Genomic DNA, 18,147 nt, shown 5'->3' with positions numbered 1-18,147 from the left:
GGGATTTTTTATTATAGTTCAAGTCAAACAGGATCAGTTATGATTGGACAGTCATGAATTATCAGAGATGAAGGCGTCCCATTTGTTTTGCCACATGGTGAAAGCTCTGTCCTTAAGATGATCTGGCAGCGAGCTGTATCTACAAACAGAGATGACTTTAAAACTCAGGACAGATGTAAAAAATTATCTTAAGTTGCTGTATATCTAGAGTCTTTAGGTTGACATGAGTAGAAGTCCTGTCAACTTCTACTCATGTAGAAGTGGACTTCTACTCATGTAGAAGTGGACTTCTACTCATGTAGAAGTCGACAGGACTTCTACTCATGTAGAAGTGGACTTCTACATGAGTAGAAGTGGACTTCTACTCATGTAGAAGTGGACTTCTCATGTAGACTTCTACTCATGTAGAAGTGGACTTCTCATGTAGACTTCTACTCATGTAGAAGTGGACTTCTACATGAGTAGAAGTGGACTTCTACTCATGTAGAAGTGGACTTCTACATGAGTAGAAGTGGACTTCTACATGAGTAGAAGTGGACTTCTACATGAGTAGAAGTCCACTTCTACTCATGTAGAAGTTGACAGGACTTCTACGAGTAGAAGTCGACAGGACTACTACATGAGTAGAAGTGGACTTCTACTCATGTAGAAGTCCACTTCTACATGAGTAGAAGTCCTGTCGACTTCTACATGAGTAGAAGTCGACAGGACTTCTACTCATGTAGAAGTCCTGTCTTCCACATGAAGACAGGACTTCATGTAGAAGACATCTCTAGATAATATCTCGATCTAGATTTTATCTAGATTACATTTCTAGATATATTTCAATAATATCTAGAAAACATTTCTAGATAAAATCTAGAAATGTTTTCTAGATTTTTATCTAGAAAACATTTCCAGATTTTATCTGGATTTTATCTAGAAATGTTTTCTAGATAAAATCTAGATAAAAATCTAGAAAACATTCCCAGATAAAATCTAGAAATGTTTTCTAGATTTTTATCTAGATAAAAAAAAACTAGAAAACATTTCCAGATTTTATCTAGGAATGTTTTCTAGATTTTTATCTAGATCTTTATCTAGAAATTTTTATCTTGAGATGTATCGAAGTTGACATGACTTCTACATCAGCAGTAGAAGTCATGTCAACTTCTACCTGAGTAGAAGTTGACATGTGAACTTCTACCTGAGTAGTCATGTAGAAGTGAGTAGTCACATAGTGACTGATTCTCACTATGTGACTTAGAAAGATGAAATCACCTGTTTTGTTTGGTGTTTGTTAGCTTCCTTCAGTCGTCTCTTGTCACTGATGTGAAGGAATAATGATTGTGTTTGATGGTCCCAGCAACTACATAAAAGCAGAAAATCCTCTGTTCCTTCACATCAATGACAAGAGATGACTGAAAGCTAACAAACATCAAAACAGGAGATTTCATCTTTCTAACAAATACTCTGCAGCAATTCAAACATTGAGCTGAACATGACAAATATTTATCTAAATCCATTATCTGGGTTCTTTTCTGTGAACCCAAATATGGGTATTTGCAATCTCTGTAAATTTATCTTCAAATTGTAAAAATAAAAAGTGAAAGAAAAACGTGTTAAATGTGATTTCATTCAAATTATTATGGACGACTGTAAAAAAAAAATACATCCCATGAGCATCATGAACTGACCTGATGGAGTTGGCGGCCAGCTCTTTCAGGGTGCCCAGATTTGCCTTCAGACCTCCGATTCCTACAAAAGCTTCGTAAAAGTCGTAGGAGAGTCCAGTTGAGCCGAAGAGAGCGGGATCGTCTGAGCTGATCACCAGAGGGTGACCCTCGGACATCAGAACGGCTGCAGGGTGGTTCCTCATATCCGACACCAGCTTCAGCACCTGCACAGGAGTCACAAACCCAGATGGTTTCACCATAGAAACAAACATGTCCTTCTCATCCAGCAGCTCTGACAGGATACCTGGTTAGAGATTGGGCAAAGCTCCACAGCTACATTCCTCTTCCTGGAAAGCTCTTTGGCGAGAGGGTGGTGTGCCAGAGCATAGCCGTGCCCGATACGAGAGGTATTGAAGAGAAGAGCATCTAGAATGTTCTGATCTACATCTGTGCCTTCATCATCTGCAGACGTGGAAAGAATTTTTACATATATTAGACTTGGTGAACTGGTTGTAAATTAGTCTGCGGTTAATCCCACAGTAACAGCAAGAACAAAATTTTACAACATTTTTGGTCTAGTATCTGGCTCAAATCTTCTTGTGACCTTTGAAAAGGACAAAACTAACATACAGGTGAGTTTTCAGCAAGAGGATATTTTTTGAGTAACAGAAAATTCTAGTTCACTGGCAGATTATTTCACTTACAAGACTGCATGACGTCGAAAATGTCCAATAAAAGACACTTTACTATGACATCGAAAATGACATATGCCATGTCAAAAGTCATTTTTAGTACATGTTTGACATCATGATGTAGAAAATGTCCTAAAAATTACACTTTTATTGATATCTTCAAAATCATAGTAAACTATGACTTCAGAAATGTCCAAAAAATGACACACTATACTATGATGTCGAAAATGTCCTAAAAGTGACATTATGTCCTAAAATGTCATTTCTTGGACATTTCTGACATCATAGTATAGTTTGTCATTTTTAGGACATATTCGACGTCATGACGTCAAAAATGAGCCAAGATGACACATACTAAACTAGTATGTGGAAAAAATGACCAAAATGACACATACTTTAGTATGTGACATTTTGGTCACATACTAAAGATGACATTTAGTATGTGTCATTTTGTTCAAAAAAACAACCAAAATGACACATACTAAATTATGTCAAAAAACTACCAAAATGACACAAACTAAACTATGATGTCAAAAATTAACAAAATGATAAACTATGATGTCAAAAATGAGATAAAATGACACATACTAAATATGACGTCAAAAAACGACAAAAATGACATATGTGAAAAAATGACCAAAATAACATAATAAACTGTCAAATAACAACGAAAATGACATACTAAACTATGTCAAAAATGAGATAAAATTACACATACTACATACACTATGACGTCAAAAAACGACCAAAATGAGACAAACTAAACTATGATGTCAAAAATGAGATAAAATGACACAAACTACATACACTATGACGTCAAAAAACGACCAAAATGAGACAAACTAAACTATGATGTCAAAAATGAGATAAAATGACACAAACTACATACACTATGACGTCAAAAAACGACCAAAATGAGACATACTAAACTATGAAGTCAAAAAACGACAAAAATGACACAAATTAAACTATGATGTCAAAAATGAGAAAAAAAATGACAAACTAAACTATGTCAAAAATTGAACAAAATGATAAACTATGATGTCAAAAAATTAACAAAATGATAAACTGTGATGTCAAAAAACGACCAAAATGAGACAAACTAAACTATGATGTCAAAAATGAGATAAAATGACACATACTAAATATGACGTCAAAAAACGACCAAAATGACACAAACTAAACTTTGATGTCAAAAGTGAGATAAAATGACAAACTAAACTATGTCAAAAATTGAACAAAATGATAAACTGATGTCAAAAATAAGATAAAATGACACATACTAAATTATGTCAAAAAACGACCAAAATGACACAAACTAAACTATGATGTCAAAAATTAACAAAATGATAAACTATGATGTAAAAAAATAAGATAAAATGACACATACTAAATATGACGTCAAAAAACGACAAAAATGACATATGTGAAAAAATGACCAAAATAACATAATAAACTGTCAAATAACAACGAAAATGACATACTAAACTATGTCAAAAATGAGATAAAATGACACATACTACATACACTATGACGTCAAAAAACGACAAAAATGACACAAATTAAACTATGATGTCAAATGACGACCAAAATGACACATACTAAACTATGATGTCAAAAATGAGAAAAAATGACACATACTAAATTATGTCAAAAAACGACCAAAATGACACAAACTAAACTATGATGTCAAAAATTGAACAAAATGATAAACTATGATGTCAAAAAATTAACAAAATGATAAACTGTGATGTCAAAAAACGACCAAAATGACACAAACTAAACTATGATGATAAACTATGATGTAAAAAAATGACCAAAATGACACACACTTTAGTATGTGACATTTTGGTCACATACTAAAGAAGACATTTAGTATGTGTCATTTTGTTAAAAAAACAACCAAAATGACACATACTAAATATGACGTCAAAAAACGACAAAAATGACACAAACTAAACTATTGTGGAAAAATGACCAAAATAACATAATAAACTGTCAAATAACGAAAATGACACATACTAAACTATGTCAAAAATGAGATAAAATTACACATACTACATACACTATGACGTCAAAAAACAACCAAAATGACACTATGATGTCAAATGACGACCAAAATGACACATACTAAACTATGTCAAAAATGAGAAAAAATGACACATACTAAATTATGTCAAAAAACGACCAAAATGACACAAACTAAACTATGATGTCAAAAATTGAACAAAATGATAAACTATGATGTCAAAAACGACAAAAATGACACAAACTATAAACTATTATGTGAAAAAATGACCAAAATGACACATACTAAACTATAATGTCAAATAACAATGAAAATGACACATACTAAAACTATGACGTCAAAAAATGACCAAAATGACACATACTAAACTAGCGGTTCTCAACATGGGTGGTACCGCCCCCCAGGGGTGTTCAGAGTACAGCAGGGGGCGCTGACGGACATTTTTACAAAAGGGGGGCGCTGGGATGCCTTTGGTCGAAGGTAAACTTTACACTATAAATGCACAACAATGCCAGTTTAGACTTTGAGCGACTTGGTAAAACTGCATTGTGTAACATTAAACTATGCTTGGCTGCAACTGTATCGATGGCAGCTCTTCTTCTATTCAGTGTTTGTAGCTTCTGACAGCACTTTTAAATTTCAATAATCAGAATGCAGAAATTGAGAAATTGTTTCCGTTGTTTTAAAAGGTTTATGTCAGTCTGCCTTTTCCCCATCGATACGTTTCCCGACCGCCCGGCACCTTAGGGGGTAAAAAAAAAAAGACGCGCACATGGCGCAGAACTCTGAAACAGGAGAAGCGGGACATAAAACGGAGCGACGAACTAGATGTGAATTATGGCATAAAAACAGAGAATCCGACGCTGGACAGTGAAAAATCAACATGATGTGAAACACATGACGATTAGGTGGCGCAGCAGGTGATGAGTGAAGATTAATGATGGTCAATAAATGATAAAATAAATCTAGCAACAGGAAAGAAACTAAAGTGGACACAGCAATAAACCAAGAGAGGATAATAGTAATCAAAGGAAACTAAATGGAAATGAATGAATAACAAAATGCAAGAATAAAGTAAGTACAAAGGAATAAACTGGTATGGCAAGACCTTTAGATCAATAATTAATACAGAGGACTGTATGGCAAGAATAAACACACTATTTCCAGATAAAAAGTAAAATATTGTTGAAATGTCATGGGTTTGTTGAGACCACATCTAGTACTGAGAATAAATATATCTTACAGATCATAACAGTAAATAACTTATCACTTATTCATGTTTTTAATTAGATTTGATTAAGAGCCAGATTTGTTCTTTGTAATTTCTGTCCAGTAAAACTAATAATCTATAAATCAATAGACAGGTCTATATAAAGATATAATCAATGTTTCTGTCTCATATTTCTATGGCATTAAAGGATCTGGAACTTTTGTTTTTCCACTGAAAGCTCTGGTTTGCACAGTAAATGCCATGTGGGTGAAATTTATGGATGATACTCTGATGTCCCATTCTCCTGAAGGCAGCACAGAGCTGCACCACCAGAAACTGACAAACACTGAAAAAAAGAAGAGCTATGATTAATGTAGTTACAGTTCTATCCATGTTTTAATGCTGCAGAGCTCAGTCGGTTTGCAAATAGATCAAAGTTTAAACTGGCATGTTGAACATCTTTTATTTGATCATTTTGTGGAATATTTAACAACTAGAAAATGGCACAAAATAAGAATATTTTTCCGCTCTGATTGGCTGCTGTTAAGCCTACCAATTTTAACTTGAATGTTCATTGCATTTTTCGTAGACGCCTGTGAAACTAATTTCTATTCCCATGGCTTTTTTGTTCTCTGGGAAATTATTTTTGATTATAAGTATAGAAACAAGCATAAAAATCAAAACATCTACAATAGTGATAGAAATATTAATGATAAAATAATGGTCAGTGCAAAGTAGCCTGCAAATGACACACTATGCTATGATGTTGAAAGTAAACTATATATGTATGTAGTAAACAATGACGACAAAAATGTCCAAAAAATGACACACTGTGCTATGATGTCGAAAGTAAACTATATATATGGAGTAAACTATGATGTCCAAAATATGACACACTATACCATGACGTCAAAAAATGACATACCATACTATGAACTAGAAAATGTCCAAAAAATGATATGCTATACTATGATGTCATTTTTTGGAAACTATGTATGTAGTAAACTATGATGTCGAAAATGTCCTAAAAATGACAGTAAACTATGACTTCAGAAATGTCAAAAAAAAATGACAGTAAACTATGACTTCAGAAATGTCAAAAAAAAATGACAGTAAACTATGACTTCAGAAATGTCAAAAAAATGACATACTATGTGCTATGATGTCGAAAAAGTCATAAAAATGACATGCTATACTATGACGTCAAAATGTCCTAAATATGACACACTATATACTATGACATCGAAAATATCCAAAAAATGACATGGTAAACTATGATGTCAAAAATGTCCTAAAAGTGACATATTATATAATATGTCACTTTTAGGACATTTTTGACATCATAGTATATAGCAGGGGTCACCAACTCCAGTCCTCGAGGGCTACCATCCTGTAACTTTTAGATGCGTCTCTGCTCAAACACACCTGGATCAAACTCTGAATTCAGACATTTTGGAGCAGAGGTGAATCTAAAAGTTGCAGGATGGTAGTAGCCCTTGAGGACTGGAGTTGGTGACCCCTGGTATATAGCATGTTATTTTTATGACTTTTTCGACGTCATGATGTCGAAAATGTCAAAAAATTATACTTTTTTGGATATTTTCAATATGGTAAACTATGATGTCGAAAATGTACAAAAAAATGACACTATACTATAACATCGAAAATGTCCAAAAATGACATAGTAAAACTATGACATGTCACTTTTAGGACATTTTCGACATCATAGCATAGTATGTCATTTTTGGACATTTCTGATGTCATATTTACTATGATGTCGAAAATATCAAAAAAAAAATCACATACGTCGAAATAAGGCAAAATGTGTCATTTTGCCTTTCAAAATAAGGACATTTTTGGACATGTCGAAAATGTCCAAAAAACAGTATACTATGACATCAAAAATGACGTTGAAAATGTCCTAAAAACGACATACTATGATTTCGGAAATGTCCTAAAAATGACATACTATGATGTAAAAAATGTCAGAAAAATGACACACTATACGATGACGTCAAAAATGTCCAACAAATGACATACTATGATGTCGAAAATGACTTAAAAATGACATGATACTATTTCAAAAATGTCCTAAATGACAATATACGATGATGCCAAAAATGTCCTAAAAATAGCATAAGTCGAAATAAAGCAAAATGACTGATTTTGCCTTATTTCAAAATAAGGACATTTTTGGACATGTCGAAAATGTCCAAAAAATACTATACTATAACATCAAAAATGACGTACTATACTATAACGTTGAAAATGTCATAAAAATGACATACTATGATGTCGGAAATGTCCAAAAAAACGACAGTATACTATGACATCTAAAATTAGGCCAAATGACGCATAACATGGTAGGACGTCAAAAACTATGTCGAAAATGTCCAAAAAAACAAGTTTTTTTGGACATTTAAAAAACTGTCTAAAAAACAGTTTTAGACATCCAAAATTAGGCCAAATGACACATAACATGCTAGGATGTCAAAAATGTCCAAAAAATGAAATAGTGTACTATGTTCTCAAAATTGACTTGAAAATCACATAGTATACTATGACATACTAGGGCTGTATAAATAAATCGATTCGGCGATATATATCGATATTTTCCGCCCTCGGAAAGTATCGATTTTTCATCCACGAGTATTGATCTGTTAAACCATAGGGCTCCATAGGCTCTTTTTAACGTCTAGTTTGTTACGGCGTAGCAGCAAGACTCCGCCTCCCTCAGTCTCAATTTCAACTTGAGCTTAAAGTGCACATTATAAACTACACACCATCTTTTAAATTGTGTTAATAGGCCAAGTATAACCGGAGTTATGCTAAAATATTTTTCTGAATGTCAGAGAAATGTCAAAAGCTCCGCCATTCCCCGGCTTTTCCGATTATGTGAGAGGGAATGAGCTTCCAAATGTACGAAACGAAACATTATATTCCTGTGTTTTTGGAAATGTAAAATCTTAAATAAATAACGATGGGCTGTATTTTGTTGTTGAGAAACGAAGTAAAGTTGCACAAGTAACTGGGAAAGAGAAGCGGAACAGAGTAGCGGAGCGAACGGAGCAGCTGCAAAAGCAGTGAAATCGCAAAATTAATGCAAATTTCGACTGGTAGCATTCACTTCGTAATTAGATTTTAGCTTGCCGGTTTCTGTTCTGTATATAAAGTAGGGCTGTTGTAAACGAATATTTTAGTAATCGAGTAATCTATCGATTATTCTTACGATTAATCGAGTAATCGGATAAAAAAAAATTATAAAATGAAATATTGGTAAATCTGGCATAATACCGGTGTTACTATCAGGTATCAATATCAGTCCAATTTTTCATATTTGAGCATCCCTAACAGTTGCTTTTTTGTAGTTTAGAAAACTAACCTGTAACAATAACAGCTCACTTTCTAAGTTAACCAGAAGAAAAGTTATAGAAAAATCTGAAATTATATTGAATTTAATAACAAAGGGGCAGGCTCACAAATATGCTTATAAAAATGTCTACAATCCAGCTTTTAGTTTATGTATTCATCTTCAGTGAGTTTAATAGATTAATTAAACTCACCTTGCCACCTAACCTTTCACGCTTTGGGTTTGAAAATACGGGAAATGCCGCCTGGACTGGGAGGAGAGGGCGAATGAACGAACATGGGGTGGAGGGGAGGAAATAGACCAGCGGACTGACGAACCGTTAGACCGGGGGACGAACACGGGGGGAAGCAATACGGGATATTTACGACACCTTCACTGGTCACACTCAGAAACTCATCTACCAGCCATGTACGATGCGCTCCGCCACCCGTTTCTTCAGACCGGGATATGAAATTTATTGTGCGGTTCGTCGGTAAAGCTACATTTACACGGTAAGCATCAGCTACTCAGCCACCCGCCCTGTTCAGGCTATCCGCTCACCTCAGCGCTCTTCCCGCCGTTCGCTTTCAACCAGCAGCCCCGGAGGAGAAATGCTGCCGTACTCCAGGCATTCCCCCAGTCATTTTAAGGATGCTTATTGGTTCCCCAAAAACGATAAAAAGTCGGGCATTACCATCAATCAATAAAATCCCCACGGGCCAATCTTGAAGATTGGACTTTATGCCGCTGAGACTTAGCTTTTGTCAACAACTCAGAGGCGGAAGTGAGAGCTCCGCGCAACGCAAATGAAGTCCCGGCCGGAACACGGTGCGCTAACTAATAAAACATAAATTAACGAAGCTTCGAGGCAGGTAAATTTTCCTCGAGGAATTTTAGTAATCGAGGTACTCGAATCATTCGAGGAATCGTTTCAGCCCTAATATAAAGGATTACCTGAAGAATGAACATGGGTTGATAATATCCGAAGCGGGCGCGCAGCGGCGATGTGTTTTGAGCAGGAAGACGAAGAGGAAAAACTCCCATCCGGAATCCGCGGCGCAGTGAGGATTTCCATGATAACAATGGCTGATCGATCATTCTTATTAGCAACAGACAAAAAGTATCAGAGACTGAGAGTACTATGAGATCCTGGCAGTCTGAGAGGCAGCTACTCAGAGATCCAAGCAGGGGAATAGCGGCGCTGCGTAGCTGCAGGGAGTCGATCACTACGGGGTGAGGCAGAGCCACTACTTTAGCAGTTAGAAGAAAGCAGCTTACAGCCACGGCTAACTCTGGGAGACAAGGTAGAAAAGCCTTTTTCCCCATAGTCCAAAAGACTGCATTTTTACTCCAAAATGCAGCCAGTGTCCAAAAGAAAAAACATAAGTGCAATCATTTGCATATTGAGTCTACAGAGGCTGATAATCTCCCCACTCTGCTCCTGGATTACCGTTTAAACTTTTGAGTTTTATGTCAAATCCACATGAATTAAATGACAAACTAATTCTCTCACTGCATCTTTGATTCATTTTGTCCAGCTGCAGACTGTTAGACTGTCCAATCAGAGTCAGGTATTGTGTAGTTGGTGCTTTTAATCAGTTTTCAGTTAACTAAATTCAAGTCTATGGAACACAAAATGTCACTAAAATCACTCTGTCCTTCTAAAATCTTTCAGAAAATCATAAAAATGCACTGAATCGCAGCGAATTGTATCGCTCAACAAATATCGTGATACATATCGCATTGTGATCAGAATATCGTATATTGTATCGTATCGTGAAATTATTGTATCGCTACACCCTTATGACATACTGTGTAGTATACTAAAAATGACATGTTTTTGACATGGCATCATCTCAAAAATGACACATACTAACTATGGCATTGAAAATGATGTGTAATAATCTAAGATGTTTTAAGGCTTTAATTTTAGGGGCATCAATGTAAGACTTTTTAAGGATTCGCGTACATAGGGTGACTGACCCGTCTCTCCTGCATGGAAGAAGTACGGCAGCGATGCTCCCAGCTCAGCTGGCAGGGAAAGAGCTTCTCTGAAGTCCCAAAGAGTCCGCCCGCTATTCTCCCTGCCGACCTACAAACCATATCACATTATGACAGGAAGTGGCTAACTGATACAGCATGGTCAAAGAATTTACAACTAGATAAAGTCTTGCCATGTCAAATCCTGCAACAACGTCTGGGAAGTCTTTCTTCAGCTGGATGGCCTCTGTCACAGCAGCCTTGACCTCTGAAACGCTCAGAGCCCTGAAGAAAGGAGCCGGAGAACGGAATCAAAAACTAGAACAGTTCAGCTTTAGCACAAAATGTCTTTGACCCCAACATGTGAATTTAGAACAATATTCAACAGAAAAACACTTTGTTATAAGGATATGCCAACAGTTTCTGCTTAATTTGGTCAACTGATATGAGTCAAATCATATAACGTTGATTTAAGATTTATGTTGTAAACATATACACCTTTTAAAATAATCTGAACATCTTTACAATGTGATAAATTTCCTTCTTTGTTTATTGCAAGTCTCTAAAAATTATCTATAGAGCATCTTTCAAGACAAAATCACAAAGTCCGGCATAATATATTAAAATCATAAGACAGAATCAATCAAGTAAACTGTTTAGCAGATTAAATAGAAAACACTAATACATCTTTTAGTTTATTGGAAAAATGTCCCAGAGCCTTGAAGCTCTAAAATAATCCTATTTTTATTTTTTAGAGTTCAGCCTGATCAATTATGTAAAAAAAAAATATATTTAAACAAGTATTAATTTATTATGGAGCAAACAATTAATTTATAGCATTTGGAGAACAGCACTCTGCATTTTATTTATATTAATGATAAAATATTTCTTCAAATTCAGTTTTTATGTTAAAAACAAAACTTGCTCCCATTTTATTGCAGCTGCTTATTTTTTATTTATTTATTGTAATTTGTTTTCTGTGCAGGATATTATGTTGTAAATTTGCCTGTCTAATTCTTATTTTTCTTTTATTTTTTTAACCATAGTTTAAATGCAGGCATTCTACACCTGATTTAATTTTTTTTTTTTTTTTTTAAGTTCGGTCATTTTTAACCTTTCCATTTTAAAATAAAAGATAAAATAAACAATGCTGAAAAAAAAAACAATACAAAAATTGTACAGAAATAAATATTTAAATTCCTGTCAATGGCAAAAACACAAGTCATACAGAAAAAGGTTATTATAGGGAATTATAACTTTAAACTTAAAATCAGCCATGCCTTTAGCAGTAAATTGCCTAACTTTTGACTTCAAATAAACAGAAATTAGAACAAAAGAAAAGTAGAGAAAAGAGTTGATTTTGTTAAAAAGGAGAAAATTAAGTCCATATGCTTCATATTTGTGTAAAATGTGTCTTTATAGCATCTCATTAAATGTCTGAGTGCTGCTGAGGCCAGAACGTCTCCAACAGCCAGACACTGACATCTTTCTCTTTGCTGCTATTTCTGCTTCAATCATGAGATAAATAAATTAAATTTTAGTTAAATAAAATAAATTCTTACAACAAAGTGTGGAAATTGAGACACACGGTTCCCACTTTATTGAACCGGCATGAATTTCTTTTGCTTTATCTGTAAACCTATTTGATCTTGTCATATTATACCTGTGGACTGAAATTATGATCCTGGCTCCAAAAAACTCTGGATAATTTTGTTTGAACTTTGATGTCACTTCCTGGAACAGCTTCAGAGTCCAGATCTTGTCATGAATCGTTCCATCAAGTTCATACGTCTGAAACGAAGAGAAGAAAAATGTGTCTACTGGAGCTGATGTTTTATTAGGAGCTCAAGCTGATCGTGTGGGAAGCAAACGAACCCTGGACAGACCGCTCCTCAGCTCCAGGTACATGACGTTGTCCCTGTGAAGCTCCTCTAATCCCTGGTAGATGTAATCCCTCAGAACGGGAGCGTGGGTGATCAACCCCGCAGCGGCGATGAAGGCCTTCTCAAACTTCTCCCACACAACATCCTGGTTTGGATATTCACCATCTGGATTCTCAGTAAACAGTGTGAGGTGCTGGATTAAACTGGAAAACACCCAGAGGGGGAATATTTCAGATCATTTTCCACCATTAAGCATGATAACAGTGAGACCTCGTAGTCCAGTAGATTTGGTTTGATTGGGGACAAAAACTGCAACATTAGTTACGTTTTCAGCTGCTGCGGTTTACTTTTACACTGAACTCTGTCAAACAAAACCAATTAAAAAGCCTGTTCCCCTCCTCGTCTCTGGTCCGCTCACCATTCACACATGCATTTGAAGCAGACCAGAGTTTGTTTTTTGTTCTGCATATTAACGGTTCAGTCTCACCATCTCTGTTTAACTCTAGTTTGTTTGAATAGAACACAAGTGCCAAACTCAAGGCCTGTGGGCCAGATCTGGCCCATCATGTGCATTTATGTGGCCCTCAACACTTTAGAGGGACACAAAATTTTAACTTTAAGATATTATTTTATCAGTCATATCCAATCAGTTTTTGTATAAGATCAAATTACATCATGTTCAAAACTGCTACAGTTTAAGTTGTACCAATCTAACGCAGAGAAAACAAGATTAGAACAATTTGTTAATGGGTACACCAGCCCTTTGAGCATATTTATGGTCTTGAAGAGGCCCAAAAATGAAAATGAGTCAAAAAGCGGTGAACTATGGTCCACCTAAAAACCTCAGTCTTAGTTCGGCTGAAGTGAACTCTGGCGAGGCTTGACTGTATATGTGAACGCCAAACAGATCAAAGACCGCTCCAAAAGCAGGAAGTGGACTACAGTGCACAGCATTCTGGGTAAATACAACCAAAACCAAAGTGAGAATCTAGCGGTAGAAATGGCTCATGGTCTTTTACAAATGACAAAAGAGAAATCCTACAACCAGTAAAATTTTGTGAAGGAGGAAGTTGTGCGCAGTGTTTTCTTCAGAGGTTCTTGGTGCAGCGCCACCACAGGCGAGGAGGGGAACAGGCTTTTCAAAGAGTTTGGACTGACACAGTGGAGTGTGAAAGCAAACCGCACCAGCTGAAAATATAACAAATGCATCAGGAGTGAAAACACCCTTAATCTCTGCTAACCTGCTGTCAAATCCTGCATTGTCCCCTATCCTGGCTCTGAGCGACTCTAGCAGCTGCCAGTAGAAGCAGTCCCACCGAGGGAAGGGCTGCAGAGTGGAGAACAGGAAGCGGACCGAGTTGTCCCACGTGAAGCAGATGTAGCAGTGAGGTCTGTAGGTGACGTTTTTCACCAGCCATTCGGCGCTGACCAGCGATGAACTGTGGATGTGGAGTGCGGCGCCTGTGGGCAGAACATACAGCAGCAACCAACAAGGACATGTATCAACAAAATAGTTGAAAATGGTTTCAAAAACAATATTATTGTTGATCGCAATAATTTATCACAGAGTATAATTAGTTTTTCTGACAGGCCCAGGCAGAGCCGTTCTTCCTCCATGATCACACGGGGCCAGGAACTGCCACCTCATCCAAAAGGCAAAGATAAATTAATTATCCAAAGAGGAAGTTCTGCACACACTGAGGAACGGTGCCAACATGATGAGGATAATCTGCCTCATAGAAAGAGCATTTAGGCCGTTATTGCTAAAGAGGAACAACCCGGCATCTGCAAACAGCCTGTGTACACTGGGATCTTAAAAAGATGTTTGCTGCCGTTAATGTCCAGGATGTACCACATTTTGTATCTGTGTGACGTTTGGGTCCGTATCCTATTTAAGAATGACTTGAGCTCTAGCTTAAATATCATTTCATTTGTATTTTTTTAAATCTTGGGTTTGTCTTTGTTTATATTCACTTTGTGAAGGTACTACAGAAACTTTACTTGCTAACATAGAAAATGTGGTAAATTCATACATTTATATATCTTATTTGTAGTTGTCTTCCATCCTTTTGCTGTGATTTTAAGTAACAAGAAAGAAAAACAACTCACATATGTGATGGGTTTAGTGTAAAACAATAAATATGTGGATAAGAATCTCAAGCTCACTTTTAAGTATGGCGGTGGCTCTATGATGGAGTGGGCCTGTTTCTCCTTCAAAGACCCAAGAAATTGTGCTAAAGATTAAAAACTGTAAAAAAAAAAAAAATTTAAAAAAGGGTTAGGTTTAGGACCTTAAAATGGGTCCTTCAGTAGGATAAAAGCTAAAATTCAAACAAATCAGGACTAAATCCCCACCTGTTTAGAGTTGCCTTTGATAATTAATAAATGGAACATTTATCAACACATTAGTTGCATATTTTCTTGATCAGTGTTTTTCAACCTTTTTTGAGCCAAGGTACACTGTTTTAATTGAAAAAATCTCGAGGCACACCACCAACCAAAAATGTAAAGAAAGATACTCTGTATCCGCCTATGTTACATATATAGCCATTCTTATCAAAGTGTCTTGAATAGGAATAAAATAAACACAAAAATGTATTTTTATCACATTTTACATTTCTTATTTCAAATTGCACGTAACATGTCCACTTCAAAAATACACCTGAACAGGGCCACAACAATGTGGTCTTAAATTTAAAGAAGTTGTATTAAACTTTAGTGTTTTACAAACTAATCCACAAGCATTCTTATAGCTGGAATACAGAAAATAATTCTTATTCTGAAAGATTATATTATTATAAGATTATATTATTAGATTAGCTTATTTGGGAAAGATTTCACTGTTACAATATGAAGATTTGCATGTAGAAAATGTCAATATCTGTATATTTTACCGACCTAGTGTGAAACCTGTTCATGTTTGGATAAAACAGCTGATTTTCTGGCAGAAATTGAAGAGAGACAATGACTAACCATGGTTTCGTTCACGCCGAGCTTAAGTGCAGCGGCTCTATTTCTCTCCTGTAGTGGCAGCTCGACAGCCCTCAACTTAAAAGCTGCATCATATGAGTTTGAAAACATTTCTCCGTCGTGTCTGCTGCTAGCACGTGGTTGCTCTAAATGAAAATTAACGCGTTCTTCTTTGATTTACAATTTTGACTTCTAATGATTCACTTCCTGCTAGAGAGCCCCCTGGTGGTTGAAGAAAAATACACAGAAAAGCCGCACCGCATGGTTCAAAGTTTAGGAAAAAAGTAGCAGCTTATAGTCCGGAAAATACGGTACCATAGGTGAAATTAAATAATTTCCACGGCACACCTGACGATCACTCACGGCACACTAGTGAGCCGCGGAACAGTGGTTGAAAAACACTGTTCTTGATAATGATTTCATAATTGATGACTATCTGATGTTTCTCTGGTCTAAAGCACTTTGAACTGTCTTGTTGCTAAAATGTGCAATACAAATAAACTTGACCTGACTTAAAGGGTTTATGTTTTTGTACTTCTGTTTAGGTTTCCACTGCTTCTGAAAACACCTCAAACACTTAAAAAAAAAAACTTTTTTTTTTGGTGTCTGTAAACCAGCAACCCTAGTAGAACTCCAGCATCTTTGGTGTTCTGGTTTTACAGCTGGATGCGCATACAATGGCTGCTGGAAAAGGCAAGCATTTGCTGCATTCTTGTTGATTGTGCAGGAGGCTCTACTTTTGCTTTTCAAAGATGTACAATTGTCCATCTGTTTGCAGCTAATTTCAGGTGAGAGTTTAAAAGTTTAATTAATTGGGGCGTGGCCAGCAGTAGCCAAAATAGGCAGAACTGACCAGACTAAAATTTTATCATTTAAAGACAATTCTGTGCAAAAAATGTAGTGAACATGTTTTGTAACGCGCTCAATCCTAACCTATTCAAGTTGGAATAACAGTCCTAATAAATTGAATTTGTGTAATTTCACTGACATATCCACAAAGCTGAGTATTTAACATTACCCTTAGGCATCTTCTGCAGCAGTCTGTAGATGGCGCTCTTCTCGATGAGCGGCTTTGCCTTGAAGAAGTGTAAGGCAGGAAGGAAGAGAGTGGCCGCCATCTCCTGCTCTTTAAACCGATGCAGGTTGGCGTCCAGCTTCTGCTCGGCCGCCGTGAGCGCCAGCAGGCCTCCCGTCTGCCGGGACGCCTCCTCACGCATCAGCAGGTCCCTGCGAGCGGGGTCCGGCATCCCCGCAGATTCCCTCACAAGCCACAGCAGGGGAACGCAGGTGAGCAGAGTCAGACAGAGTAAGTTCACCATGTCCTCCTTACCCCACTGGGAACACTGGGAGGCCTACTGGAACATGCTGCCGCTGCTTCAGATGAGCTGAAGTTTTCTGCTTTGGAGCTGAAAACAAAAAAAGACATGCAACAGCTAGAGGTGTGCCGATCGATCGGCCACCGATCATAATCGGCCGATTCCGTGAAAAAGTGTATGATGGGTGATCGACGATCACGGTCTCTTGTTGCCGATACCGATCACCCGCATCTCATTTCGCAGCCTGCCTGTGCAGCTGGTCTCCTCTTTCCTTCTCACTGCGCAAACGCGCAGCAACAAATCCTAAGCGATGTGGAACTATAACGCACTGAGTGAATGGGGAAGTTTGCGTGTTGCGGGGAAAATTGAAGCAGGTCAAAATGCATCAACACAACGAATCTAATATGACATAAAAACAGTGCCATACTTGACGGAGATTGGCTACATCGAGGCTCACTGCAGTAAAAAAGACATGGAGGATCAGATAGCAGGTAAAGCAGCGCACAGCTACAAACACTCACCCGGATTAGCATGACGGTCAGAAAGCTAAACAAATAACCCGCAAAATTATTTAAGTCTTCGAGTTGCGATGTCAGACTCTGGTTCTGCTCTCGCTCTACAGGTAGTAATATTTGACAGACGGAGTCCGCTTCTGCTCCACCTGGCAGTGACTCACACCGAACCTCTGCTTAAAGCTGCAACATCTAACTTAAAAAAAATAAATTTTACATACGTATTAAAACTTTCGCTGTCCTAACATGAGACACATAAGCAGACCACATAATCGCCTAGTAAAATCAAGTTCTGAAAACATAAATTTAACAGTTTACCAAGAATAAAACATGTCTAAAATCTCAGATTACAAATTAGAAACATCTCTAGTTGTTTTACTTTAAAACTCTTGAAGGGAAAAAGCAGCTACTTACAGCTCAGATCCGCCCGACCAAAACGCTCGGCTTGTTTTCGCGGAGACAAACTGCAGCGGCCGAGCATGTCAGCAAAATCCTCGGAGCGGCCGGATAATTGGAGCATTTTTGTCTGACCAATGCCATGTGATAAACTA

At 36.8% G+C, this 18,147-nt stretch overlaps 1 protein-coding gene across 1 annotated transcript; it reads right to left on the bottom strand.

Annotated features, from left to right (window-relative positions):
- Positions 1-2: 2 nt before the first annotated feature.
- ada2b (adenosine deaminase 2b) lies at positions 3-18,075 on the bottom strand. The gene is made up of 9 exons (XM_088003471.1): positions 16,787-18,075; positions 14,040-14,259; positions 12,791-13,001; positions 12,579-12,706; positions 11,110-11,200; positions 10,919-11,027; positions 1,960-2,117; positions 1,677-1,879; positions 3-139 (listed from the first exon to the last, which is right to left on the bottom strand). The coding sequence occupies exons 1-9, from the start codon at positions 17,085-17,087 to the stop codon at positions 52-54; spliced, it is 1,509 nt and encodes a 502-aa protein (XP_087859597.1). The 5' UTR covers positions 17,088-18,075; the 3' UTR covers positions 3-51.
- Positions 18,076-18,147: the final 72 nt, after the last annotated feature.

This window comes from Poecilia mexicana, unplaced genomic scaffold (genome assembly GCF_051168715.1).
Source record: "Poecilia mexicana isolate PSO_F unplaced genomic scaffold, ASM5116871v1 scaffold_23, whole genome shotgun sequence".
Classification (NCBI taxonomy): Eukaryota; Metazoa; Chordata; class Actinopteri; order Cyprinodontiformes; family Poeciliidae; genus Poecilia; species Poecilia mexicana.
This window is presented reverse-complemented; position numbering and strand designations above follow the sequence as displayed.

Coding starts and splice junctions, on each gene's coding strand:
- ada2b (XM_088003471.1), bottom strand. CDS start 17,087: ATGGTGAACTTACTCTGTCTGACTCTGCTCACCTGCGTTCCCCTGCTG. Junction 2,118..10,918: donor CTTCCATGCAGGAGAGACGG/GTCAGTCACCCT, acceptor CCACGTCTGCAG/ATGATGAAGGCACAGATGTA. Junction 1,880..1,959: donor TTTGCCCAATCTCTAACCAG/GTATCCTGTCAG, acceptor ACTCCTGTGCAG/GTGCTGAAGCTGGTGTCGGA.